The sequence below is a fragment of the Dasypus novemcinctus genome, chromosome X (genome assembly GCF_030445035.2).
Source record: "Dasypus novemcinctus isolate mDasNov1 chromosome X, mDasNov1.1.hap2, whole genome shotgun sequence".
Classification (NCBI taxonomy): domain Eukaryota; kingdom Metazoa; phylum Chordata; class Mammalia; order Cingulata; family Dasypodidae; genus Dasypus; species Dasypus novemcinctus.
In genome coordinates this window covers 114,420,703-114,435,178 of record NC_080704.1, presented here as the reverse complement: position 1 = coordinate 114,435,178, position 14,476 = coordinate 114,420,703, and the positions used below count along the sequence as shown (strand labels likewise).

Sequence of the window (14,476 nt, the reverse complement as noted above, 5' to 3'; positions counted from 1 at the left end):
GATATATACATCACACAAAAAAATGTTACATTAAAAAATATAAGCGGTTCCCATTTACCCCCATTCCCCCCACCCCACTCCTCCCACACCACAAACCTCCCCAATCATTGTGGCAAACTCTTCGCACTCAGTGAACACATTTTGTGGCACTGCTGCACTACATAGATAATAATTTACCCTGTAGTTCACGCTGTCCCCCAGTACAATCAGTGGGTTATGGCAAGATATATAAAGTCCAGCATCTGACCCTGAAATATCATTTAGGACAACTCAAAGTCCCAAAAATGCCCCACATCACATCTCTACTTCCCTCTCCCTGCCCTCAGCAAATACTATGGCCACTTTCTCCACCTCGATGCTAAAATTTCTTCTATTACTGGTCACAATAGTTATATAGTAGAATATCAGTAAGTCCACTCTAGTCCATACACTCCTTCATTCTGTGGACCCTGGTATGGTGGTGCCCTCTCCACCTCTAGGTCAAGAGGGGGCTTAGGTTCCATATGGATGATGGATGCAATTTCTCTGCTTACAGTTGTAGGCATTCTTGATTCCCTGGTGTGGTGGTTGACCATCTTCACCTTCCTGTTAGCTGACCTGGGTAAGACCAATGAATGAGAGAGTAGGAGTCGCCACTCTGCTGAGGCAACCTTTTAAACCTACAACCTCATGGTTTCAAATGCACTTATTTCTGAAATAAACTAGCTTCCTTTCTATTAATCCCACTCTCAATTCCTGACTCTACAAAACAAAGTCATGGTAGTAATTTGAAATTTAAATTCTCTACAAGAGCGTATTGTTTTAACACAGCCATTTCTTCCAAAATCTCAGTCTTTTCCTTCTATTTGATCTAGTCCCAAACTAGATGCTTGGTAGGTATCTACATAATTAACTCTAGAAAACATCTACTTAAGATTTATGTTCTTAACAGTTCACATAAAAGTGAGAGCCATCTTTTAGTTGTTCATCTCTTCTCAAAATTTACTCCCACGTAACTCCACGGTTCTATAATGATTTGTGAAGCAAAATCACACAAGCTTTAAAATATGGTTTATTCATAAACAATTCTGAAACTTATGCAATACAGTACAGAAGAGGCAGGGGGCATTGATATAATTCACAAAACTAGGTATATGTAATTAAGAAGAAGGAGAAGAAATGAGAGAGAACAGGATTTGCAAATGCATCACACTTTTCTTTATATTCTTTATAAGTGTCAAGGATTTCAACTGGCAAAAAATAAATTCAGTACCATTAAAAGCAGGACTGAGGCAGTCAAATCATCCAGTGTGTTCAAGAGTATTTCCTATTCAAATAAAATATGTGGTAGTATGGTTACATTAAATTCTTTACAATCCTTTGTTATATGTATATTCCAGAACAACAGTGAGTGCCTAAATAATGAACATAATCGTTTGTTCAAATCAATGAAAAGGGAACCAAATAAACATTTTTGAAGATAATAATGGCCAATTGCAATGCCACTGATTATATCATAATGTAATTAATCAGCTTTAGTTCTTCAGACTACTGAAATAAGTGGACCAATCATTTCTTGATCATATTTCAGTTATTTAATTGACCATGTAGTAATATAATTGATTAACCTATAAATATTCTATCCCACTCTCACTCCAAAAATGGAATAGCTCATTATTATGAGAAAACAATATTTCTTAACAGTGTAATACAAAGGACTATAAATTATCAGAATATTACTAGAATTGAATCCAGGCCCTGTCCAAAATATGCCAGAATAATAAAGAGAATATAGAAAACTTTGGCCAGTTAAATTAAAAAAAAATTTTACCAGTGACATTTTACCTCTTTTCCTCCTTATTCATGCAGTTTCAAAAAAAATTAACAAAATCCAACTCTCTTTTCAAAGCCACAGTGATTTCAAGAGTCTCAGTCTCTAGGATATAAAAAACTTTGGCACTACTGCATTCCACCGGATAGGGAAGGGTGAGCAACAGCTTCCTAAATACACAAAACAAAATTCTAGAGTCAGTTTCATAACATGATATCAAGAACATGTTATATTTAATAAAGCAATAGAAAGCAAAATATGCCATCAGAATAATGTTAGAAACCAAAAAACATTATTTATATAGTTTAAGTACTGTATCAAAAATAAGCATAAATCACACAAATACACCAGGTTTTTTCCCGTCAAAATCCAACAGTTGTTTTGAATTCTCCCACTCCTTTTTTTTCTAAATTCAACTAAATTAATTTTCCATTGTTTAACCATAGTCTCAAGCAATGTTTATGTGCATAGAAGTAGAACCATTGCAATATAAGTTGATTGGTCTGATCTGTTGACAGTCATGCTTATATGTAGATGGAATGTGAGTGACTAATACGAATCTGAAAATTGGAATGGATCTATATAATACTTCTGCTAACATAACTTTATTCTCAATCTCTACCAAGGTATAGTTATTGAAACTCAGGCCTGGAATGTGTTTCTCTCTGCTTGCAAATAGTTCTTTCTACTATACATAGATAAAAATACCCTATGATATATTACTGTTTTTTTTTTGTGGTTTATGGCTCAGTTGCTGGATAGCTGTATACTTTAGATGCATTGCTATTATGAGATACCTATAATTCTGTCATAGTGCTATGAATTTGAATTATGCATGTGGTCAGCACATGCTGGTATTTGAAGGAAATCAAATGCATGAAACACTTGTTACCTCTCATTCTCTGTAGAGAAGGCCTGAGCATCTCTATAAAAAGTGTACAGAAAAGAAAAGCTCTTCTAGAAGGTATAAGACCCAAATCAGTAAAGGAATACAGTATTTTTAGGGGCACGTATTGTGTTCTTGAATAGAGAATTAGTATTTAAAACAAAACACTTGAAAATCAATTCCCTATTTCTCATTTGAAAAGACCCAAGTTCAGGAGACTGGGTTCATTAAAAGTATTTGCTACAAATTTCTGGAACATAAAGGAGAAATTTTCTGAAACCTTTGTGCTATTCCTCTATATTTGGAGTAGGAGGAAGAGCTCCCTCCACCTGAAGTAATGAACTAGAAAATATTCTTAGTGTATGCAGCCTGTAACATTTGGCAAATCAAAACAACAACAACAAAAAAACGTGGGTGCAAAAATATTGAGTCCATCTTTTTAAAGGTGTTAATATAGGTGATGCTAAGAGTTAGATCTGTTTTATCCCTTACTCTATAAATGATAATATATTCACTATAAAACGAAAGCAGAGCTTAGTTGTGGTAGCTTCATTGCACTAAGAGACAAATATAAATCAGCTGAGGAAGGAGTTCCAATGCTAATGTGCACCTCTCTGCCCAGAGAGAAATAAATTCAAAAGAGACAGTTAGTGGCTATTGGAATGATCCATCTATCCCTGCATTTCTATCTAGTCCTTAGTAATTGGCTTCACATACAAAATTTTGAACAGAAAGTGTGAAACCTCTTTAGGCTCTTAGGAGAAGGGACATATTTTTATCTAGTCTGTTTTACTGTCTGATATCTAAACAGATATTTATATTTAAACTAAATAAAATCTACACTTACTTAGCCAAGTACAATGTTGAAGGACAGGATGGTATCGTATCTTGGTATTCTCTTAATGTCTAGCAGAAGACTTAATAAATGTTTTTTGAGTGAATAAATCAATAAATGAGAAGGAAATATCCATGTCAACACAAAATGACTTTTGAAAAATATTACTACAGATTAGTATTAGAAAATATGAATAAACATTTAAACCCAATTTTGCTACTTTTACTTTGATAATATATTTGCTTACTAAGGAATTACAGATTAAACACTGACCAAATGTTAATCCTGTGTTGATTTTCATTAGAAATTATCTAAATGCAAACATGATATGTGAAAGAATAAAACAAAAATTACCCATAGAGTTAACCCCAGTTCAGAGACTTGCATACTTACATTTATATTAGAGAGTTAAGTCAATGTTGTTTATAAGAGATTTAAATAAAGGAAACCTCTTCTATGCATATTCACATAATGCAGTTTACATTTTATGTAGTTAATAAATGATTTGATTTACATATCTGGGTTAAAATCAGACATGGACTTTTTAAGGTTTCCTGTAGGCGACATGAACTGTTTTCAAAGAAAGTGTTAAATAGCTCATGAGCAGCAATTCACTCTTCCATCTACAAAACTTTTTTCACATTAGTTTTTTTCGAACATCAGACATCTTTCAATTATCTGAATTAAAGAAATACAGTAGAGCTGTGAATAATCTGAAGTAGCACTCAACCAAAAATAAACTTGTATTTGTCTTTAGAATGTGTTTTTTATTCTCACTTTGAAGGACTACATTTATTATATTCTTAGAATTCATTTAAAAAAATATGAAACTTCATGTGAAGACAAACATCAGGAGATTCTGGGAAATTAACTAATTTCCCCTATTTTTCCTTCTTTCCACCAACTCCATGTTGGGAATGAATACACATGCCAAAACAACCAGTTGGATAAAAAAAGAAAAGAGGAATTCAGTCAACTGCTTTATTTCTTTTGATTATATAATGATAAATGCGGCGGCTTGCTCGGTCGGTAGAGGTGGGGTCTGGCTGCGGACGAGGGGTCGGTCCAGCTTGGGATGAGGGGTCGGTCCCGCTTGGGACGAGGGGTCGGTCCGGCAGCAGACAAGGGGTCGGTCTCACAGGGGTTGCATGGTTCGGCTGACGGGGTCGCCCGGCGAAGCCGGCGACGAAGGGGTCGCCCGGAGAAGCAGGCGACGAAGGGGTCGCCCGGAGAAGCAGGCGACGAACTGGGGACAAGGGAGGCCAGGCCCTTGTCGGGGGCTCTCAGGACTGGAGGGCGCATGGCAGAAAAACTACCGCGGAGACAAGGTAAACACGCAAGTCCACTTTATTGAGGGAGAGGCAACAGTTTTATAGGGGCTGGGGAAGGCTGATTGGTCAAAGCCACGCCCTGTTCTGATTGGCTGCCGGCGAAAGGTCAGTGGGCGGTACTGGACGGGGGAGGGGTGGTGGTTAGGGACTGGCTGTCGCTGTTGCTGGGGGAAGGGGCAGGGTTTAGGGATTGGTGGCTGCTGTTGCTGGGGTGGAGGGCAGACTTGAGTTTCCCGCCCACGCCTGGCTGTTGCTGCTGTCGGGGGGAGGGAAAAGGGCAGACTGGATTTTTCCACCCACGCCTGGCTGTTGCTGCTGTCGGGGAGGGGAAAAGGGCAGACTAGAATTTTCCGCCCTGCGCCTGCGCAGGGAGAAAGAAGAAGAAGGGTGCCGCCCCACAGGCATCGTGTGGCGCCATCCGGGAGGAGGGGCGGCCGCAGAAGCATGGCTGCCGAGAAGGGGAGACCCGAGGGCACTCTGCGCCCATGCCGAGCTTCCTTCAGGGGTGGCGGTGGGCCCGATCAACCACCCTATTATGGGGGCAGCGGCTTGGCCTACCGCGGCTGCTCCCCCGCCAGGCCAGCAAACCACACTTCAGCCCAAGGGGTGACCGCAGATAAATATCTACGTTTTAATTTTTTTCATTTTATTTTTATCTTTTTTTAGAGATACATAGATCATGCAAAATGTTACATTATAAATATAAGAGATTCCCATATACCCTACTCCCCACACTCCTACTCCTTCCACACTGACAACTTCATTCATTAATATTGTACATTCAATGCATTTGATGAGTACATTTTGGAGCATTGCTACACAGCATGGGTTATAGTTTACATTGTAGTTCACACTCCCTCCAAGTCCATTCAGTGGATTATGGCAGATAATGTCCTGCATCTGTCCCTGCAATATCACTGAGGACAATGCCAAGTCATGAAAATGCCCCAATATCATATCTTTCTTTCCCTCTCCCTGCCTTCAGCAACGTCCATGGCCACTGATTGAAGTGATCAAAAAAAAAATCTTTGAATATTATCGAAGACCATTCATTGAACACTATGGATATATTGGATGATTTTTAAGCAAATTTTTAATTATATATATATACTTTAAAGATACATAGATCACAAAAAATGTTACATTAAAAAGTATAAGAGGCTCCCATATACTCCACTCCTCACCCCATCCCATTCCTCCCACATCAATAACCTCTTTCATCAGTGTGGCACATTCATTGCATTTCTTGAATATATTTTGGAGCACCGCTATACTACATGGATTATAGTTTACACTCTCCCCCAGTCCATTCAGTGGGTTATGGCAGGATATATAATGTCCTGTATCTGACCCTGCAAAATCAGTAAGGACAACTCCAAGTCCTGAAAATGCTCCCATATCACAGCTCTTCTTCTCTCTATCCTCAGCAACTCACGTAGTTGCTGACTCCACATCAATGATACAGTTTCTTCCATTGCTAGAGTCACACTTGTTCTATAGTAGAATACCAGTAAGTCTACTCTAATTCATATTTTATTCCTCAATCCGGAGGATGGTGGATTGGTGATGTCTATAACACTGCTAAATCAACAGGGGGCTTAGATCCCACATGGCTGATGAATGTGAGTCTCCTGCTTGCAGTTGTAGACTCTCAGTTCCCTGCTCTGGTATTGACCATCCTCACCTCCTCCCTGTTAGCTGACCTGGGTAAGTCCAATGATCCAGAGAGTAGGTGTTGCAACTCTGCTGAGGTTCAGGGTCCAACTGCACATGGACAGTCCAAAGAGTCAAGTATCCTGAGCATACACCAACCCTAATGCCAACCACAGGTTCAGTAAAAGTGACAGAAGTGTCATGTGTAGAGAGGTCACATCTGAGTCCAACTTCATCACACTCAAGAGCACAAATTCCAAATTAGGGCCCACTGGCAAGGCACTGAACTCCAGAGCCATCTGCCATGAACAAAGAACCTGTGTGTCTCCATAGCCCCCAGGAACACCAACACCTGGAGATGTACCTTCTTTGGCTGTCTCTGGGATCCTGATGAGAGATGGGGTAAGCACGACCCCTCTGATGAACTCCTGACTCATTTTGAAGTCTCTTAGCCATTTATACTCATTTGTCTTTACCATTTCCCCTTTTCTTCAAGGTCTTTTTCTAGTAGCATCACCACCTGGTGATTGGCAATAATCCCTTGGCACCAGGGAGGCTCATTCTTGGGAGTCATGTCCCAGGCTGGGGGGAAGGTAGTGCATTTACATGATGAATTTGACTTACAGAGTGGCCACATTTGAGCAACATGGAGGCTCTCGGGAGGTAATTCTTATGCACCCTGAATCTCTAGGCCTAGTTGAAATTTCAAGCACACTAGTTCATAAGCATAGCCATCAGTATCAAAAGCGATTATTGGACCATCCTTCTTCACTGGTCTTTGCCCTTGCACTTGTGGGATTGTTGCTGTTCCATTGCGGAATGCGACAGAGCTCCCCCACCTAGGAACTCAGCACTCCCTTAGTTGTTGTGTGTAACACTACCTACTACGACAATATCCAACGAATATCTGAACATTATTATATATCCTATATAAATGACCTGGAGAAAACCCTCCCACCCATGCATTCCCCATCAATGACACACCACACCAGTGCTCCTCTCCTGCCATGGTTGAACCCTTTGTGATCCAAAACTTCTTTCAAAATGAAGCCTAATATATTGCAAAATTCAATTAGAAGGAAAAGGAAATAGTAATAATAGGTTAAAGATTATAAATAGAATACATAATAATTTAGAAAAAACTAAAATAAAGTAAAAAATAGATTGGGGTATTAAACAATGAAAAAAATCATAAAACTTTGTTTTCATCTTTTTTCCCTTTCATCATTGTAATAGGTGTTGCTGCATAGGTACAGTGGCAAGGCAATATCTTCCATTCTGTCTGCAGTGTCTACATCCATTTTTTTTAACTTTTAATTTTGTCTTCAAGAAAGTTTTAGATCACAGAAAAGTCACATATACAATAGAGGGGACTCCCATATACCCAACATCAAACCATTTTCCCCCTTCCCTAACCATGATCTATTTACATGTGGATGTTGTATTTGTTAGAGCTGATGTACAGATATTGAAACATAGCAACTAACCATGGTTCCATTTTGGTTTACATTATGGTTTACATTTTAGACTATACACTTTTATAAACTTTTGGTGAAATTTAACATTATCTGTATTCATCATTGCACAAACATGCAGAACATTTCCATTGATCCCCCAGTTACCCCCACTTCCATCTATTCTATTCTTCTCTCCCCCTCCCCTCAGGGCCCACAGTGACAACCAAGCTTCACTACTTGAAGGACAAGATTCACAGATATTTGCAACAATGCTGAGGGTTTGACTCACTAGTCTGTCCTCCCCCATTTAGGGAGCCACCCATGCTCTCAAAAGACACACTCTTCTCTGTTTGAGAACATCAGGCCTCCTCACGATGGGGGTACAACACGTTCCCGTCTCCATCCAGTGAGATAATACACTATGACAAGATGAGCACTGACACACTCCATAGAAGCCTGTCCCAGGTGCACCCTGTGCCAGAAGACCCTCATCAAACACCTTAAACAAGTAACCCTTCCTTATTCTATTTTCCAAAGAGTATTCTCAACATTACAGTTTCAGCCACATACCTGACAGTCTCCTGTGTTCACCTGCTCATGCCAAACTGTCCCCCCAATTCCCTGGACCACATGACCCATCCTCCCAACCCTAGTCCAACTCAAAGCCCCAGCCAATATTATCCGTATGCCCCTACCTTATCCTATCACTGCACAGCTACCTACCTCCACTTTATCATAGATTTCATTCATGTAGGTGTCACTTCACAACCTTCTTCTACCCCCTATTTCATGTAAGCATATTGTTCATTCTATAGGTCTCTAAGACAGCTTGATTTTCTTAATTCATATCAGAAGGTCATGTAGTGTTTGTCCTTCAATGCCTGGCTTGCTTCGCTCAACATGAGGTTCTCAAGATTCATCGATGTTATACCATGTGTTAGTACTGTATTCCTTCTTACAGCTGAGCAGTATTTCATTGTATGTATATACCACATTTTGTTTATTCATTCATCTGTTGATGGGCATTGGGTTGTTTCCAAACTTTGGCAATAGTGAATAATGCCACTATGAACATTGGTGTGCATATACTGGTTCATGTCCTTGTTTTCAGTTCTTCTGGGTATATACCCAGCAGTGGAATTGCTGGGTCATATGGCAAATCTATAGGTAGTTTTTTGAGGATCTGCCGAACTGTCCTCCACAATGGCTGGATCCTTCTACATTACCATCAGCAGTGGATGAGGTTTCCCATTCCTCCACATCCTCTTCAGCACTTGTAGTCCTCTGCTTTTTTTTAATAGCTGCCAGTTTAATGGGTGGAAGAAGCTATCTCATTGTAGTTTTGATTTGCATTTCCCTAATAGCTAGCAATTTTGAGAATCTTTTCAGGTGCTTTTTAGCCATTTGTATTTCTTCTTGGGAGAAGAGTCTGCTTAAATCTCTTGCCCATTTTTTAAATGGGTTGTTTGTCTTTTTATTTTCCAGTTATAGGATTTCCTTATATTGTTGGATATTAGTCTCCTATCAGATGTATGGTTACCAAATATTTTCTCCTACTGGGTTGGGTGTCTTTTCACTTTCTTGATAAACTCCTTTGAGGTGCAAAAAGCTTTAATTTTGAAGAAATCCCATTTATCTATTTTTTCTTTTGCTGTTTCTGCTTTGGGTGTGAAATTCTTGAAGTCATTTCCTATTAAAAGGTCTTGTGGATGCTTCCCTACATAGTCTTCCAAGGTCTTTATGGTCTTGACTCTTATATTTAGGCTTTTGATCCATCTTGAGTTAATTTTTGTATAAGGTATGAGATGGCAATCCTCTCTCATTCTTTTGCATAAGGATGTCCAATTCTCCAAGCACCATTTGTTGAAGAGGCCATTCTCTCCCAGTTGGTGGCCTTGTCAAATATCAGATGAGTGTGTATGCGATGATCTATATCAGAACTCTCAATTAGGTTTAATTGGTCAGTATTTCTATCCTTGTTCCAATACCATGCCGTTTTAAATACTATAGCTTTGTAGTATGTTTTAACGTCTTGAAGTGTGATTCTCCTGATTTCATTTTTCTTTTTCAGTATGTCTTTGGCAATTTGGGTACTCTTTTCCTTCCAAATAAATTTCATAGTTAGTTTCTCCAGTCCAGTAAAAAAAAATGCAGTGCTGATTTTTATTTGGTTTGCATTAAAAATGTAGATAATTTTGGGTATTATAGACATCTTGGCATTATTTAGTCTTCCTATCCATGAATAGGGAATATTCCTCCATTTATTTAAGACTTCTTTGATTTCCTTTAACAGTGCTGTGTAGTTTTCTGTGTAGAAGTCTTTTACATCTTTAGTTAAATTTATCACTAGGTATTTTTTTAAATTTATTATTGTAAGTGGTATTTTTTTTTCTTGATTTCCTTTCAGAATGCTCATTATTGGTGTACTGAAATGCTATGATTTTTGTGCATTGATCTTATAACCTGCCACTTTACTGAAGTCATTTATAAGTTCTAGAGTTTTGTTGAAGATGTCTTAGGGTTTTCTATGTATAGGATCGTGTCATCGGCAAATATTGATATTTTGACTTTTTCCTTTCCAGTTTGGATGCCTTTTATATCTGGTTCTTGTGTCAGCACTCAAGCAAGTACTTGTAACACAATATTAAGTAGAAGGGGTGATAGTGGGCATCCTTGTCTTGTTCCTGAGGGAAAGATTTCAGGATTTCACCATTGTAAATGATGTTAGCTGTGGGTCTTTCATATATACCCTTTATCATGTTCAGAAAGTTTCCTTCTATTCCTACCTTTTGCAGTGTTTTTATCAGGAAAGGGTGCTATATTTTGTCAAATGCTTTTTCTGCATCTATAGATATGGTAATGTGATTTTTCCTTCGATCTGTTTATGTGGTCTATCACATTGATTGATTTACTTATGTTGAACCATCCTTGCACACCAGGGATGAAATCCACTTCATCATGGTGTATGCTTCATTTGATGTGTTGTTGAATATGATTAGCAAGTATTTTGTTGAGGATTTTCATGTCTATGTTCATTAGAGAGATTGGTCTGTAATTTTCCTTGCTTGTGGTGTCTTTGTTTGGCTTTGATATTAGGGTAATTCTGGCATCATAGAATGAGTTAGGCAATGTTCCTACTATTTCAATTTTTTGGAAGAATGTAAGCAAGATTTGTGTTAGTTCTTTCTAGAATGTTTGGTAGAATTCACCTGTGGTGAATCTGTCTGGCCCAGGGCTCTTCTTAGTTGGGAGGTTTTCAATAATTGATTCTCTTTACTCGTGATTGATTTGTTGAGATCATTAATTTCTTCTTTCATCAATGTAGGCTGATTATGTGTTTCTAGGAATTTGTCCATTTCCGCTAAATTTTCCTTTTACTAGGCATATAGTTTTTCAAAGTATCCTTTTATGATAGTCTTTATTTATTTTGTTTAGTGGTTATTTCCCCTTTCTCATTTCTGATTTTGTGTTTTTCCATCTTCTCTCTTTTTTCTTTGTTAGTCTAGCTAAGGGTTTGTCAATTTTATTGATCATCACAAAGAACAACCTCTTTGTTTTGTTTATTTTTTCTAGTGCATTCTATTTTTTTAAAGATTTATTTTTTTAAATTTGTTTCTCTCCCCTTCCTCCCCTGCCCCAGTTCTCTGTTCTCTGTGCCCATTTGCTTTGTGTTCTTCTTTTGTCCACTTCTGTTGTTGTCAGTGGCACAGGAATCTCTGATTCTTTTTGTTGTGTCATCTTGCTGTGTCAGTTCTCCATGTGTGTGGTGTCATTCTTGGGCAGGCTGACTTTTCTTTCATGCTGGGTGGCTATCCTTACAGAGTGCACTCCTTGAGCATGGGACTCCCCTACATGGGGGCACCCCTGCATGGTGCAACACTCCCTGTGCACATCAGCACTCCATGTGAGCCAGCTCCACACAGGTCAAGGAGGCCCGGGGTTTGAACCGTGGACCTCCCATGTGGTAGACGGACGCCCTATCCACTGGGCCAAGTCTGCTTCCCTCTAGTGCATTCTTATTTTCTATTTGATTTAGTTCTGCTCTGATCTTTGTTATTTCTTTCTTCTTTCTTTGGGGTTAGTTTGTTGTTGTGGTGGTGGTTTTTACTAATTCCTCCAAGTCTGCAGTTAGAGCTTTGATTTTAGCTCTTTCTTCCTTTTTGATGTATGAATTTATGGCTATGAATTTCCCTCTCAGTAGAGCATTTGCAGCGTTCCATAAGTTTTGATGTTTTGTGTTGTCATTTTCATTGGTTTCAAGGTAGTTACTGATTTCTTTTGAGATTTCCTCCTTTACTCACTGTTTAAATGTGTTGCTTTACTTCCATGCCTTTGTGTCTAATCTGGTCCTCTGGCCTTTGGAAATTTCCAGCTTCATTCCACTGTGGTTAGAGAAATTATTGTGTATGATTTCAATCTTTCTGAATTCATTGAGACTTTCTCTGTGCCCTAGCTTGTGGTCTATCTGGGAGAATTAACCATGTGCACTTGAGAAAAATGTATATCCTGCTGTATTTGGTGTAGTGTTTTGTATATGTCTATTAGGTCCAGATTCTCTAACATATTATTCAAAGTCTTTGTTTCTTTATTGATTATCTTTTGAGATGTTCTGTCTAATGGTGATAGTGGTGTATTAAAGTCCTCTATTATAATTGTAGAGGCTTCTATTCCTTCATTTAATTTTTCCAGTGTTTGTCTCACATATTTGGAGGCACCCTGATTAGTTTCATAAACATTTATGATTGTTTTCTGTTCTTGAAAGATTACCCTTTTTACTAACATGTAGTGTACCTCTGTGTCTCTCACAATAATTTTGCATTTAAAGTCTATTTTGTCCAATATTAGGATATCTACCCCTGCCCTTTTTTGGTTATTGTTTGCTTGCAAGATTATTTTCCAGCCGTTCTATCAGCTTCTTTAAATCCCTGGGTCTAAGGTGGGTTTCTTGTAGACAGCATATAGAAGGGTCATATTTTCTTATCCATTCTGCCAATCTGTGTCTCTTGACAGGCGAGTTTAATCCATTAACATTCAGTTTTTTTACTCCCTAAGCATTACTTACATTAGCAATATTTTCTTTGGATTTTTTTGTTAAGGTCATATGTTGTTTTTATTTGTCTTTTTGTCTTTTTAGTTGTTCTTACACTCTCCTCCAACTCTGTCTCTCCTGTTTTTTTCTTTCCTCATGCAGAACTCCCTTTATTACTTCTTGAAGGGCAGGTTTCTTGTTGGCATACTCTCTTAGTTTCTGTTTAATTTTTTTCTCTTTATTTTTTAAAAAATATTACATTCAAAAAATACAAGATGTCCCCACATACCCCACGCCCTCCTCACCCTACTCCTCCTACATCAACAACCTCTTTCATCATCATGGGACATTCACTGCATTTGATGAATACACTTTGGAGCACTGCTGCACCACATGGATAATGGTTTACACTGTAGTTTATACTCTCCCCCAGTCCACCCAGTGGGCCATGACAGGACATACAATGTTCAGCATCTGTCCCTGCAGTACCACCCAGAACAACTCCAAGTCCTGAAAATGCCCCCACATCATATCTCTTCTTCCCTCTCCCTACTCTCAGCAGCTACCATGGCCACTTTCTCCACATCAATGCTACAATTATTTCCATTACTAATCACAACAGTTCCATAGTAGAATATCAGTAAGTTCACTCTAATCCATACTCTATTCCTCAATCCTGTGGACCCTGGGATGGTTATGTCCACTCCACCTCTGTATCGAGAGGGGGCTTAGATTCCACGTGGATGATGGATGCAATTCTCCTGCTTGCCGATGCAGGCACTCTTGGCTTCCTGGTTGACCTTCTTCACCTCCCTTTTAGCTGGCCAGGGTGCGCCCAATAAACCAGAGCATAGGAGTTGCAAATCTGCTGAGGCTCAGGGCCTGGCTGTCACATGGACAGTCCAGAGATTCAGGTCTCCTGAGTATACACCAACCCCAGCACCAACTACCGGTCCAGTAAAAGGGACAGAAGAGGCATGTGTAGAAAGATCACATCTGAGTCCAACTCCATCACACTCAGGAACTATTTGTTAATATTTTGATCTAAGTTTTATTGATAGTTATAATGCTATGGATTGGTTTAATAGGATTTGTCAATTCAGTTAAAACAATTTCACTTGTTCAGCCTTGTAGAGACATAAATAGAATGCCCTACTTTAATATTTTTTGAAGTGGGGAGTAAACATCATATTCCAGGATATCAAAGTTAGAAATTAAAGAAAGTAGATGTAAATATCAATAAACTCAAGAAACATGACATTTCTTATAATACAATTTGAGATAATAGTATGACTCCAAAGGATGCTGAAATAAGAAAAATGATTAAAAACTTTATTCTCTTTTGTCTTACGTCTTAATTAATGAAGTTTTCTTAAGGGATCATGCCTCTCTACTCTGAATTTTTAATACATAGGTACAATATGATTCAATGACCAAGTGCAGCCTACATTCTATGTGGAAAGGTGTATCTGTAT

At 38.6% G+C, this 14,476-nt stretch overlaps 1 protein-coding gene across 1 annotated transcript in view; it reads right to left on the bottom strand.

Moving 5' to 3' along the window:
- Positions 1-1,033: 1,033 nt before the first annotated feature.
- DNAAF6 (dynein axonemal assembly factor 6) overlaps positions 1,034-14,476 on the bottom strand; it is a 140,273-nt gene continuing 126,830 nt past the window's right edge. Inside the window, exon 7 of the mRNA XM_058291303.2 lies at positions 1,034-1,980. Within this exon, the coding sequence (XP_058147286.1) occupies positions 1,851-1,980 (130 nt within the window). The 3' untranslated portion in view covers positions 1,034-1,850. The remainder of the gene's footprint in view (positions 1,981-14,476) is intronic.